The 13,967-nt window shown below is 47.8% G+C and overlaps 1 protein-coding gene across 1 annotated transcript in view; it reads left to right on the top strand.

Moving 5' to 3' along the window:
* The window catches only part of VWA5B1 (von Willebrand factor A domain containing 5B1), a 46,788-nt gene that overhangs the window by 30,911 nt on the left and 1,910 nt on the right, over positions 1-13,967 (top strand). The window contains exons 12-20 of the mRNA XM_035120569.2: positions 1,390-1,585; positions 4,093-4,289; positions 6,977-7,205; positions 8,175-8,495; positions 9,446-9,583; positions 9,985-10,119; positions 11,664-11,738; positions 13,112-13,172; positions 13,748-13,871. Of these exons, the coding sequence (XP_034976460.2) occupies positions 1,390-1,585; positions 4,093-4,289; positions 6,977-7,205; positions 8,175-8,495; positions 9,446-9,583; positions 9,985-10,119; positions 11,664-11,738; positions 13,112-13,172; positions 13,748-13,871 (1,476 nt within the window). The remainder of the gene's footprint in view (positions 1-1,389; positions 1,586-4,092; positions 4,290-6,976; positions 7,206-8,174; positions 8,496-9,445; positions 9,584-9,984; positions 10,120-11,663; positions 11,739-13,111; positions 13,173-13,747; positions 13,872-13,967) is intronic.

Below are 13,967 nucleotides of genomic sequence, written 5' to 3'. Positions count from 1 at the left end.
TCCATCCTGTTCTTCCACCATTATACTGTAGAAAAAATTGGGGTTGACTTTTACAGCTCAACACTCCATCCAAGGATTCAGTGTCCCCTAAATCCATTATCAGTCAGAGATGAACGGTTGGAGGCAAGGTCCGGTGAAAGCAAGGTAGATCTTATTTTTCTGTTGCAGTAGAGTTCCCCTCCCCACCTTGCAAGGAGGCAAGGACCCAGAAAGAAGGTGTGTGAGAACTTCTAAAGACTTTAGAAATTGCCCGGCCCCTTAACCAAAGACCACCCAAAAGCATCATATACACATCATAGAAAGAGGCGGTCTGCAACAGAAATTTGAGTGTGGCTTTTCTCCTGTCTGTCAAGATAATGGTCACTGATCGCATTAACTGGCTAGTCTGGGCCATTCTTTTGAGATGGTGAATACCTTTGTTTTGTTTTCTTTTTAAAAAATTGTTAATCTAGCTATCGATCTATCATCTATCTATTTATACTTTTCAAGTTTATACATTTCACTAATTTTACAATCATTTTGTCATTTCAAAACTTGACTTCCTTCCCCCTCTTTCTGTGGTTTTAATATCTTCTGCATATCCAAATTAACTTAATTTGCTCATTTACTCATCTTCTTTAAATATATACTTTTATGAAACTGCAGATTATTACAACAATCCTGCCAATGGATTTCATCTGCTTATAATTCATCTGTAAATATTCAACAAATCATTTCCATTTTTTTTATTTAGAAAATTGTTATCTTAATTTCTTATTCTTCCGGTAATTTTTGCCGTTCCTGCATATTCCATAAGTTTTTATATCCATTCTTCCTTTGCTGGGACCTCTGTTCTTTCCATTTTGGGGCAAGTAAATACCTTAGTTCTTGAATCCAGGTCACAGCCCTACCCTGTTCAATTGAGATTCCTGCATTGCAGGGGGTTGGACTAGATGACCCTTGGGGTCGCTTCCAACACTACAATTCTATGATTCCGTGTAGAAGGCATTATACAAACTCAGTGCCCTGAGAATCAGGAGATCCACTCCCAGTTTCATCAGGCAAGGCCAAACTCAATGAGGCAATGTTTCAGCCAGGTAAGGGGGGATCTTTTATTGATGGTCACTCTCATCTGAGAAATCAGACCCGGGAGAAAAAAAGACAGCAAGTGGAGAAGGGCTGTAGCTTATCATTAGAGCACCTGCTTTGCATGCAGAAGGTCCCATGTTCAGTTCCAGGCAGGACTGGGAGAGAAGCCTGTCTGAAACCCTAGACGGCTACTGCTAGTCAGTGTAGATAGCAACGAGATAGATGGACCAAATGGTCTGGGTCAGTATCAGATAGCTTTGTAGCAGGAGCTGAACAATCCCTTTGAACCAGTTTCCTTCCTCACTTTCCTCTCTTCCCCAGGACAAGAGGCGACGCTACAGCATGCTGCATTCCCAAGAGTCTGGCAGCTCCGTTTTCTTCCACTCGCAAGAAGAAGGAAGTGGCTCGCATTCCTGGGGCTGCCTCAAGGATTCAGAAACCAGGTTACCTTCAGAGAGGACCCCTGAACTCCTGGGGATTGGCGGAGACCTGGGAAGTGAATCTGAAGTGGACTCTGGTCAGCTTCCTCTCCTTCAGCTCTTTGGATGTCGTTCATACATGTAAAAGGGGGAAAGGAGATTTTCTCCTTTACTGTTCCTAAACGTTCCTCCTTTTCCAGATGTTTTGCTCCGCTCTCCACGTTTCCAGATCAAGTTTGGTGGTGGTGTGGCGACCTCATGAAAATTCATTAGCGTTCTTGTGCAAATTTATTTTCACATACACATGCTTTTGTGCAATTTTGCCTAATTCACACATCTTTTGCAAAGCAACTTTCCTTAATGTGTGCATTAAATTCACGAACGTGTGCGCTTCCCCCCATACATATTCATTTTAAAAAATTATTTTCATATGCAATGTTTGGTTGGAGATCTCCATTGCAGAATTCAGAGAAGTGCTCGTTTTGAAGGATAGCTGTGCTTCAGTCTGTGTATTGGTTCAGAAAGGGTGGATTAGGTAGGTTCATCTTTAAATGAAAATGGAATTATCTTTCTGCCAAGTCCTTTGGAGAGAGGCCACCTTCTTTTGGTTTCTTTTGCATGTCGCTTTACAGTTCACAATGATTCAAAGTTCAGGGCCTCATCCTGGAAAGGCATTTTTACCTGGTGCAGTAAAGCACCATACTTTAGATGAAAGCCAGTGTGGCAAAGTGGTTAGAGTGCTGGGCTAGGACCTGGGAGAGGACCGGGTTCAAATCCCCACTCATCCATGAAGCTCTCTGGGTGACCTTGGACCAATACCCATCTCTAGGGCTAACCTACTTCACAGGATTGTGAGAGTCAAATGGAGAGGGAGAGAACCACAGATACTACTTTAGGCTCCTTGAAGGGTCATTCCACGCCAAATCACCTGGTGCCATGTGTTCTCACAACTTGGATTTTCTTCATTTTTTAAATGAAATAACCTCAAATTAATTTTTAAAGATTTTTTTGGTCTAAAATTGGGAGCAGGATTATTATTTTTTATTTTTGCGTGATTTAGGGCCTAGGCTAATGCAATTTCTGTGTCAGTTTAGGGGGGGAAAGCCTGTTTCGTTTATTTTTCAACCAATTGGACTTATTTGGGTATCAAAATAAATATTATTATTATTATTATTTTAAAAAAATTCTCTTGCACCCAATTTTGGACCAAAAAACCTTTACAAATTAATTTGAGGTTATCTCATAGGTTGCTACAAGGGACCCAGTTGGCGCTGTGGGTTAAACCACAGAGCCTAGGGCTTGCCGATCAGAAGGTCGGCGGTTCAAATCCCTGCGACAGGGTGAGCTCCCGTTGCTTGGTCCCAGCTCCTGCCAACCTAGCAGTTCGAAAGCATGTCAAAATGCAAGTAGATAAATAGGTACCGCTACAGCGGGAAGGTAAACGGCGTTTCTGTGTGCTGCTCTGGTTCACCAGAAGTGGCTTTGTCATGCTGGCCACATGACCTGGAAGCTATACGCCAGCTCCCTCGGCCAATAATGTGAGATGAGCGTGCAACCCCAGAGTCGGTCACGACTGGACCTAAGGGTCAGGGGTCCCTTTACCTTTACCATAGGTTGCTACACATAATTTTTTTTTTGAAGAAAACCTGAGTCGTGAGAGCACGGTCGAGTATTTACCTTGTGCTAAAAGGAAGTCTCTTGATACAGCTGTTTGTGGGATCAGATCAGATTTGCTTTTCTGCATTTTTTGCCCACCTGGTGGTGGTGGTGGGGAAAATCCAACCAGTGTTGAGATGGGGCAAGCTGACCTGCCCCAGCAGAGACTGATTGGAAAGTGGAAAAAGTCAAAGCAGCAAGTCCTGAGGAGTGAGAGGAGGATGAGGGTGGCGTTGTGGTCTAAACCATTCAGCCTCTTGGGCTTGCAGATCAGAAGGTCGGTGGTTCGAATCCCCGCAACGGGGTGAGCTCCCGTTGCTCTGTCCCAGCTCCTGCCAACCTAGCAGTTCGAAAGCACGCCAGTGCAAGTAGATAAATAGGTACCGCTGCGGCGGGAAGGTAAACGGCGTTTTTGTGCGCTCTGGTTTCTGTCACGGTGTTCTGTTGCGCCAGAAGCAGTTTAATCATGTTGACCACATGACCCAGAATGCTGTCTGTGGACAAACGCTGCCTCCCTCCGCCTGAAAAGCAAGATGAGCGCCGCCACACCATAGTCGCCTTTGATTGGACTTAACTGTCCAGGGGTCCTTTACCTTTACCTTTTTTATGGTCCACAGTCTGCGGCTGCTCATGTGTCCACCCCTGTCACGAGAGGCCCAGGTGACCTCAGTGGCCAGGTGTGTTTTTTACCAGCCTTTTTATTGGCTGACTGATTTTATTTCTCAAGGGAGCTGCAGCTTTGAGGAGAGCTTTGCCTATTAAACTTTCCCCTGCCCCTCCCCCCCGGTCTATACTGCTATGTAAAATAGGGTTGTATCCAAGGCTGGTCCTACTCAAAGTATGTCCATTGAAGTTAATGGGCATAGCTAACTTAGGTTCATTAATTTCAGTGGGCCTACTGTAAGTCGGATTTAGTTGCATACAACCTACTGGCGCTTTGTCTTCCCAGGAGTGGACACAACAACAGCTCCGTCACGGCGTAGGGCGTACAGCACCAATCAAATTGCTGACCACGAGCCATTCCGGAAGGTTCCCACAGCTAGCGACCCCAGCTCTGCCCTCATTAAGAATCCGCTTCGGAAGGCCCAGCTGCAGGATCTCACCCAACTCAGCCCAGAACCGCCATTGTGGCAGGTTGAGTTTCAGGTAAGCTTCATTGCACTTTAAGTAAAATATACGTTGGAAGGGTGTCCCTGGAGCTGCTTATCTGCGTGCCTTTCTGTTGTTTTCTAATGGGTGTGTCAAAAGCTTATTTGTCACATCTCCGAAAGTTCAGCACATCAGGGCAAGTGGCGCAAGCTATCTCCCACCATGGTAGACTCTCTCTCTCCAGATTCACACATTCCTAAACAATATGCAAACCAAAACACAGCTATTCTTAAAAAAAAGAATTTTAAAAAATGTGAACCTAGGAATGGAGTGTGACCCTCTCAGTACTACATATATAAATCCCTAATCCCCACCCCCTTCTTAAGAAAGGGCCTTGTTTAAAACACACAGAACGCCACAGAACGTCACAACAGAGATTCCAGCTGTGGTTACCAAGCAACTGAGCCCTGGTATCATACACCTAATCTTCCTCTCTGTAATTAAAGCATTTGGCTGACTGAAGCTCATATATTTTGCTTTGTCTACCTCGCAAGAGGTCAACGAAACCTTTCCAATAAGTGGAGCAGCATAGATCACTCTAGACATGACGTTCAGAGGAGTCAGGGTGCCGGTCTGTTGGCTCTATAAACCATCAAGCGTCCCTGTAGCACCTCGAAGATTAACCGTGGTTGGAATCATTGTGGAGAGCCGCTAGCTTCACTGGATACTTAACCGAAGTGCATCTGACCAAGTGAGAATGAAAGCTTATGCTATAAGGAGTAAGTCTTTGAGGCAGTGTGAGACTCCCTCTTCCTCAAACACAGCATGATTAAGTATACATGAGCATCAGAGGCCTGCTGGATCAGGCCAACAGCCTATCGAGTCCAGCATCCCGTTCTTCCGGTGGCCAATCAGGTGCCTGCAGCAAACCAACAAGCAGGATTCGAGCACAAGAGCACTATCCCTTCTGGGGTTTCCAGCAGCTGGTATTCAGAAGTATTGCTGCCTCTAATTACAGCATGGAAGCAGTTGTTTGGACTCAGGTTTAGCTTGCTGTAAGATGCCTGCTCAGGGGCCGTGGGTGTGCTGTGGTCTAAACCACTGAGCTTAGGGCTTGCCGATCAGAAGGTCAGTGGTTCGAATCCCTGCGACGGGGTGAGCTCCCCGTTGTTCGGTCCCAGCTGCTGCCAACCTAGCAGTTCGAAAACACATCAAAGTGCAAGTAGACAAATAGGGACCGCTACAGCGGGAAGGTAAACGGCGTTTCCGTGCGCTGCTCTGGTTCGCCAGAAGCGGCTTAGTCATGCTGGCTACATGACCCAGAAGCTGTATGCCGGCTCCCTCGGCTAGTAAAGTGAGATGAGCGCCGCAACCCCAGCGTCGTCCGTGACTGGACCTAATGGTCAAGAGTATCTTTATCTTTAAGATGCCTGCTCAGGAGTGCCAACTTGAATACAATATTGGGGGGGGGAGTAAGCCCTGCCCCGTATAATCAATCACAAGACACAACATGCACACCATTTGAATGGCAATGCCAATCAACTTTGCGGACCCTCATCCCCCCTCAAAGGGAACTCAGTCCCTAGGAGTTGGCCCTTATGTGCCTGCTCTCTGTACCATTTTTTAAATACAGTGGTACCTCAACTTACGAAGATGATCTGTTCCACGGTCGTCTTCGTAAGTTGAAGTCTTCGGAAGTCGAAGTGCTGCTATGGCACATGTGCGAAGCGCAATTTTGCACTTCTGCGCATGCGCCGACCAGACTTCCGGAGGCTTCGACTTCGGAAGTCGAATTCTTCGGAAGTCGAAGCCTTCGTAAGTTGAGGTACCACTGTAGATGCTTCTAAACTCCTCCCCATATTTTTGAGTTCTGAATGGCCTTGTCTCATGCTCTACTGACTTGAGCTATAATGCCGGATTATTCTTGGCTGATGGGCACTGAGAGCCCAACAATATCTAGAGGGCTATTACAAGCCAACAGACCTTGTGGGAAGCCCAGTCTGCAATCTGAGGAATAGTAGCAGAAGCTGACCAGAGTCCACTTCGGATTCACTTCCCAGGTCTCCGCCAATCCCCAGGAGTTCAGTTTTACCTGGCTGGATAGAATGAGTGGTGTGTGTGTGTGTGTGTGTAAATGTTTGGCTTTGGTGTGGCTGGAATGAAGCCTGCTGCACAAAGGTAAGAGTCTCATCTGCTGCTGCTCCTCCCACTTTTGCCTCAAGCCCCACCCATGGAGCACCAAAAGGTTTGCCCCAGAGCAAATGCAGCCCTTGGAGCCAAGAACCTTCCCTTCCCTTGCTGCATGTGGACCCCATTTCTGACCACTCTTGTCGCTCAGTGGCGTCGCGTGGGTTGCCAGCACCCAGGGAAGGATGGAGTACACACGTGCATTCAACTGCCTAATGACATCTACATTACCCAGGAGATCGCAGCTGCAGAGATAAGAACAGAAGAATCATTTCATTGCCTGGGGAGGTCACTTCCTGGTTCACATGGAGAGGTCATTTTCAACAGAGCCACATAAGCATGCAGCTGAATTGACGCAGCACAGGGTGTTGACATTTTGAACTCCCTAACAATTTTCTGCCCGGGGCAACTGCCCTTTTAGCCCCCAAACACTATGCTACTGTTGTCACTGTTATCTCAGAACCAGCTGTTCTTCCTGAGAGATGCCCTTGTTTCCCCGGAGTGTGTTTGGGAGGGAGTATGCACGGGATCCTACCTCTCCTCTCCTGACCTTTCAGTCTTCTCAGGCTTTCGCTGGCAGCCCTCAAATATCTACCCCAAGAATACGGGGGGTCGGAGCAAGGCGGCCCTCCCTGCTGCAGCAGAGTCGTCTCTCCTTCTGCCACAACCCGGAATCACCACAGCAGCACATCAGCCTTGCGCAGACTGGGAAGAACTTTGGGCCACTTGAGATGGACTCCCTCCCAGGGTCCATTTTTTCAGAGAGCCGGAGCCCAGGGGATCTGGGTAAGCCATCCAAATGACCAGGCCCTAAGAGGCTTAGTTTGGTCAGAATTGAGTAAACACTTCCAGAGTTAACACTAAGTATAATACTTCTGGCAAATGAGCTACTGTGCCTGCTAGAGGGCCATGGAAATTTGTGTCCCGGCCTTTTTAGACCCATGTACTATCTGAAACCGAAGGGGCACATGGGTTGCCAGATGTGAAATATATTAGCATTATTTTCAGCTCTCCTTGCCCCATTGCTAGTTGAAAATATTGAGTTAGACAGACTAATGATTTGACTTTTCAAGTAGCTTCATATATCACTCCCTCTAATAGCAAACTCAGCTGGTGAGTGCTAACAGGATGGTAGTCACTTCATGCTCTGGCACCGGGGGGCGGGGCTGGGGCGCGTTCTGGGGGTAGGCCGCACCGCCTGTAGGGGCGGGGCATGTATTCTGGGGCGGGGTTGCCAGCGCGGGTGGGGGAGGGGAAGCCACCATGGCGCCCTCGGGATCATGCCACCCGGAGCGGAGCGCTCCCATCGCCCCTCGCTTCCTATGCCCCTGATTGTAGCCAAAACAGTGCCACGGAGGCGCACGAGGGAAGCATTGGGAATGGTGTGGGGGGATCCAGAAGATTGCAGAAGTACAAAAAGATTTAGGGGGAGAATCATAGAATTGGAAGATACCCTGAGGGTCATCTAGCCCAACCCCTGCAATGCAGGAATATGCAGCTGTCCCATACAGGGATCGAACCTGCAACCTTGGAGTTATCAGTACTATGAAGAGGGCACCAACCCCTCTCCAGCCCAGTGGGGAATGAGCAACGCAATGGATATGGAATACTGCGGTGGAAAACCAAAGGGGGGGGGGAGGAGGAATGGAGCAGCTTGGAAGAAGGGCATGGCTGGCTGAGTGGAAACCTGAACAAGACATTTAGTTGCAGGTCCCACAGGTATCATGTAATTGCTTGCATGCCTCTCCCCTGCAGATGTTGCCCAGCACCCATCCTTCCTCTTTGAAACGGAGACTTCATCGGATTGGGAATCCTACGACCCAGATATTGGCTCAGCCGGCGGCAGCTGGCGGCACTCTCCAAGATCCACCTGCAAGGCAGTGGTGAAAGGGCTGCGGAACAACGAAGTGGTCCAGTGGGAGGTACTGTTTGACATCGCGCCACTTTTCCAAGGCCGGGAGGGCAAGAGGAATGACGAAGATGATCTCTGGAGTGAGACCTTCCACCACCTGGCTGCCAGGTCCATCGTCCGGGACTTTGAGCAGCTCGCAGAGAGGGAATGTGAAATTGAGCATGGTAAGTTGCATTGATAGCTTCAATGAAAGTGCTACTCTTTGCTGGGGCTGGGGGGTGGAAGATGGAGTTCCCCCAGTAAGCCAAACCATGTTTTAACATACTGTAGATATAACTTGGGGCCCTGTCCACCACCACCATCATCATCAATAAAATTTATATACTGCCCTTCATCTGCAGATCTCAGGGCGGCTCACAACATAAAATACAATATAAAAGCACAAGATACATGATTTTAAAAACCCTACAAATCAATAAGCCCGCTCCCAGAAACACATGTAAAAGGAGTATAGGATGTTAATCAGCCCAAGGCCTGGTTGAAGAGGAACGTTTTTGCCTGGCACCTAAAGGTGTATAATGAAGGCGCCAGGTGAGCCTCCCTAGGGAGAGCATTCCACAAATGGGGAGCCACTGCAGAAAAGGCCCTTTCTTGTGTTGCCGCCCTCCAGACCTCTCATGGGCCTCAGATGATCATCTCAGGGTCCAGGCAGGTTCATATGGGCATCTTTCTTACTGTGCAGTCACACTGGAGGCCCTAACTCAGGGCTCCCCAAACTAAGGCCCGGGGGCCGGATTCGGCCCAATCAACTTCTGAATCCGGCCCGCGGACGGTCTGGGAATCAGCATGTTTTTTACATGAGTAGAATGTGTCCTTTTATTTAAAATGCATCTCTGGGTTATTTGTGGGGCCTGCCTGGCGTTTTTACATGAGTAGAATGTGTCCTTTTATTTAAAATGCATCTCTGGGTTATTTGTGGGGCATAGGAATTTGTTCATATTTTTTTTTCCAAAATATAGTCCAGCCCCCCACAAGGTCTGAGGGACAGTGGACCGGCCCCCTGCTGAAAAAGTTTGCTGACATCCTGCCTAACTGTAGGAAGCAAACTTCTCTCTGTCTGGGAAAAAGAGAGAAAAAGATTGACTATCTCTACCCGGCACTTTTTGTCCAACAGGGTCCAGCCGGCGGTACCAGGTGAATGCCGTGCACACCAGCAAAGCCTGCAATGTGATCAGCAAGTACACAGCCTTTCTGCCTGCAGACCTGAGCAACAATAGCTACTTGCCAACCGTTGTGGAATATCCCAATGCAGGTAGAGGAGCTTAGCCGGAGCACGAGGATTGTGGGCAACAGCACCTGATGCCACCTGGAAGGCTGACCAGTACAAGGGTTATGGCATATGCTCCCGTGGACTAGAAATGTAGGAGGCTGTCTTGTTCAGAATCAAGCCTTGGAGCCATCTCATGCAGCGCTGCCTGCAATGGGTGTAGCCAGGATATAAATATTATTATTATTAAATTATATTACCTGCATTCCCTTCTGAGAAGCTTCCCAGGGTCCCCATGCCAGCAGTAGGCAAACGTGGGTGAAGAAATTGTGGGGGTGGGGTGGGGTGTTTCATTTCCATTGGGTTAGAAGACATGTCCGCCCCCTCCCAAACCCTGAAAATTTCCAGTTCTCACTCTATAATGAGTCCATCTGATTTGTTCCAAGGTCCAGCCCTGAAATCAGGCAGCCAACGGAATTCGGGTTCTGAGAACAGGCGGCACAGAACGCTCTCCTCTGGGCTGGGACGCATCCAGTCAACCTGTGGTCAAGATGCAGCAGGTGACCAATTGCATGGCATGAGTAAGATAACAGCATTTCCATAGGTTTCCTTTCTTTTTCTTTTTCTAAAATATATTTGATTTTTCAGTTTTCACAATATGCCGAATGCACACCTTGCAAACACAAATTTTGAATACAATTCCATATTTGACACACCCCCACCCACACACTTTTGTGGTTCCTTTTCCTACTTTAGATTTTTAACACTGCACATTCTGCTTTACTCCATTTTTAAGTTATTCTTCTTTTTATCTCAGTAATATTTTTAACTGCTTGATTTAAGTTAATACAACTTACATGCCAGAACTTTTCAGATATTCTACAAATTTCCCCCATTTTTTTAATTTAAAAATTCCCTCTTGGTTTCTTACTACATCCGTCAGTTTTGACATTTTGGCATAATCCATCTGTTTGATCAGCCACTCTTCTTTGGTTGGCATAGCATCTTTTTACACTTCTGGGCAAAACACCATTCTTGTGGCATACAAGAACAAAATTTAAAAGGTCCTTTGGAATCTCTTTACTCGCAACCCCTAAAACAGGCATGTCCAACAGGTAGATCGTGATCTACCGGTAGGTCACTGGACGTCTGTGGTAGATCACTGGCAGATCACTGGCTCCCCCCAAAGAAGCTCAACAACTTTGGCTCCCCTAAAAAAAGCTCACATTTTGCCCTGCACCCCCTAAAAATGTGGCTTTCCTCCTCCCTAAAAGAAGCTCAACAACTGTGACCTGAACCTCTAAAAAACAGGGCTTTCCTTCATAAAAAAAGCTCAACAACTTTGACCTGAACCCCCCAAAAGGGGGTAGATCACCGCCAGTTTTTAACTCTGTGAGTAATCTCAGTCTCTTGGGAGTTGGCCACCCCTGCCCTAAAAGAAAAGCTGCTGGGTTGTGTGTGTGTGTGTGTGTGTGTGTGTGTGTGTGTGTGTGTGTGTGTGTGTTTTCTAAAGTAGGTTTCTTCTTTAAAGGGCATAGATTTATTTTTTTTATTTTTTTTAAAAAAACCATCTGAATTCTCCCCAGGATTAAAAGGGTCCTGTTCTCATTCTGATAGCAAGAAGCTGGTGAAATTAGAACCATACCCCAGTTTCTTGAGGGTTTCCTTCCAGGGTCATCTCCAGGGATTGGATGTTGCCTCCCCTCTCCCCTGCCACCAGCCTTGCCGACTCCCTGCCTTAGCAGCGCGCAATGAGCAGAGGGTTCGCCTAAAATGGTAATTGCACTGAGCAGCGGTGGACTTGGGTACCATTGCACCCTGTGTGAGCCCAAAATTTGGTGCACCTCCCCAGTCCTCACACTGCCTTTTCCCAAAGGCAGGTAAAGAAAGCACCTGGTTTTGAGAAGTAGGTGTGAGGCTCTGTCAAGGTCCTGGAGCCCTCCCATCTCTTTCCGGAAGCTGGGAAGGCACCAACTAGGGTTTGGAAAGGAGGAAGGAGGACTCTAGGACCCTGGCAGAGCCTCACAGATGCCCCTGCACCGAGCAACCAAATCTGTGCCATGCTGCAGAAGAGGCTAACCCAGGTGGTCACTGGTTCTTGTCTCTCTCCCCGCCCCACAAGCAGATGCAGAAGAGAACAGCCTGTCTCCATGCAGTACACCGTCCTCCTCGGGATGGGATCGCTACACTTTCCCAGATGGTAAGGAACGTCTTGGAGAACCTTGTACAAAGTCAGACCATGGGATCTGCTAGCTCAGTATTGCCTACACTGACTGGCAGCAGCTCTTCAGGGTTTCAGGCAGGGGGCAGACTCAGCCCTAGCTTGCGATGCTGGAGGTCAAACCTGGCACCTTGTGCATGTAAAACGGATGCTCCACAAATTAGCTGTGGTCCTTCTCCTCAGGAGAAAGAAAGAGAGATTCCAGTCCTAAGAATCATCAAATTGTAGAATTCAAAAAGAACCATAAGGGTCACCTAGTCCAATCCCCTGCAATGCAAGAATCTTTTAACCCAATGTGGGACTGGAACCCACGACCTTGAGACCAACTGAGCTCTACCAACTGAGCTATAAAGCACTGATTTAACTAGGAACATAGAAAGCTGCCTTAGGACTCATCCAGTCTTCCACTCATCCAGTTCCTAGAAAGCATGGGTCAAAGAGTTTTGCCACTTGCCCTGTGCTTTCCAGGCAGCGGTTTTGCATTTGCCTGCTGCTTTCCCCCAGGGAAAACATACTCTTTGCTGCTGAATCAGAGCAAACAACAATTTGTGGGGAATCTAGTTCACCTCTGCTCCACTTCTGCCATAAGGAGTGGGTTTTCCCAGGGGAGAAGTAGCAGGACAAGCAAAAGTGTGGACGAGCCCTTAGACTGGGTCATATCATTCATCCATCTAACATGGCTCCATCTAACAGTGTATTGTCTACACTGATTAGTGGTGTCTCTCTGGGCTCTCCAGTCCTACCAAGAGATGCTGGGGATTAAACCTGGGACCTTCTGCTCTCAAAGCAGATGCTCTACCACTGAGCTACGGTTACCCCTTGATCTCAACATTGTGGAAACAAACTGCAAGATAATAAGTTAGAATTATTATCCCTGAGAAAGCAGGTTACCTTAGGACACAGTGTGCATTTGTGCAATCCAGTGTGACCCCCGACCTCATTCCCCAGAGAAGGGGGGTGAGAAGGCCCAGGATCATGACAACCTCAGGGTTAGGAAACCTTTTCTAGACTGAGGGCCACGTTGCCTTCTGGGCAACCTTCTGAGGGCCACATGGCAGTGAGGCAGAAGTGGGTGGAGCAATGAATGAAAATTCCATTTACAGTGGATTGGGTTGTACACAATTTTACCTCCCTCTTTCTGTTCTCTGCCCAAACAAGCCAGAGGCATTATTAGAGTACAGGGATACATTCCACCATTGCACCAACCCTCAAGAAAGGTGAAAAGCAGGACTAGGGAGGGGTGCAGCTTGGGGAGAGGGCCAGATAGAGAGACCTGCTTTGACCACTACACTAAACTGTCATTCTTCTGACTCTGGCGCCATCTTCCATTTTCTTTCTCTCTCTCTCCTCAGTTCCACTACGAAGTCCATCTGTCTCCTCTCAGAAATCCATTGAGAGCTTTTTTGCGGCCAGGTAAGGGCTGATGTTTCCATGGGCTATTTCTCCTCCAGAAAGGGCAGCGTGAGGTGAACATCTCGGGTGGCAAATGCCAAGGGGTGGCAAGGGGTGGTGAGCAGGACTTGCACCTTGCACCTCCTAGGAGAGCCTCCTAGCCTTGGGAACAGTGGAGAATGTTGTTCTGTCCTTCTGTGCTGAAGGAAGACTCAACCAGGCCAGGACCTACACTGTCCCACCTCCCAATTTCTCTGTGGACAAAGAGGATGGCAGAATTTGAGAGGTTGTTTGTACACAGCTCTAGTGGCAAGCCTTCCCCTGCGGCCAGCTGTGAAATGTTTGGCGATCTTTATTTTGTTTTAAATGTTACCCAAGAAAACTTTGCAAAAACCGGCGGGTCAAGATGTCAGTAGGGCGAATGTGCTCCTCACACAGTCAAATCTTTTCCTTGAAACTGACTTGAATTCTGTGGGGTGGGGTGGGGTGGGGGAACAGAGAAACTACTTTTCCTCAGCCCAAAGAGCATGTGCTTGACTGGGAGAGGGCAGCCATCATCTCTGATTTCTTTGCACATCCCTGTCTTGATGGTCCAGGCTCACCTTTAACAAAACAAGACTGTTGACGCGAGCAGCCCGAGGCTTTATGGGGAAATCACCCACCAGGACCAGTGAGACGAGTTTGGAAAGTGACAATGAAAACATCGACTACCTGCCCCTTGTAAGTATCGGGTCCCACCAGGTTCAGACACCGCTCTCCAAGCATTCACATTGGGATGATATATATATCAAAATTTATTCTCTTATTTTGGAGTTC

The sequence above is a fragment of the Zootoca vivipara genome, chromosome 6, assembly GCF_963506605.1.
Source record: "Zootoca vivipara chromosome 6, rZooViv1.1, whole genome shotgun sequence".
Lineage (NCBI taxonomy): Eukaryota > Metazoa > Chordata > Lepidosauria > Squamata > Lacertidae > Zootoca > Zootoca vivipara.
The sequence above is the reverse complement of the archived record's forward strand: the minus strand, read 5'-3'. Positions and strand labels throughout refer to the sequence as shown.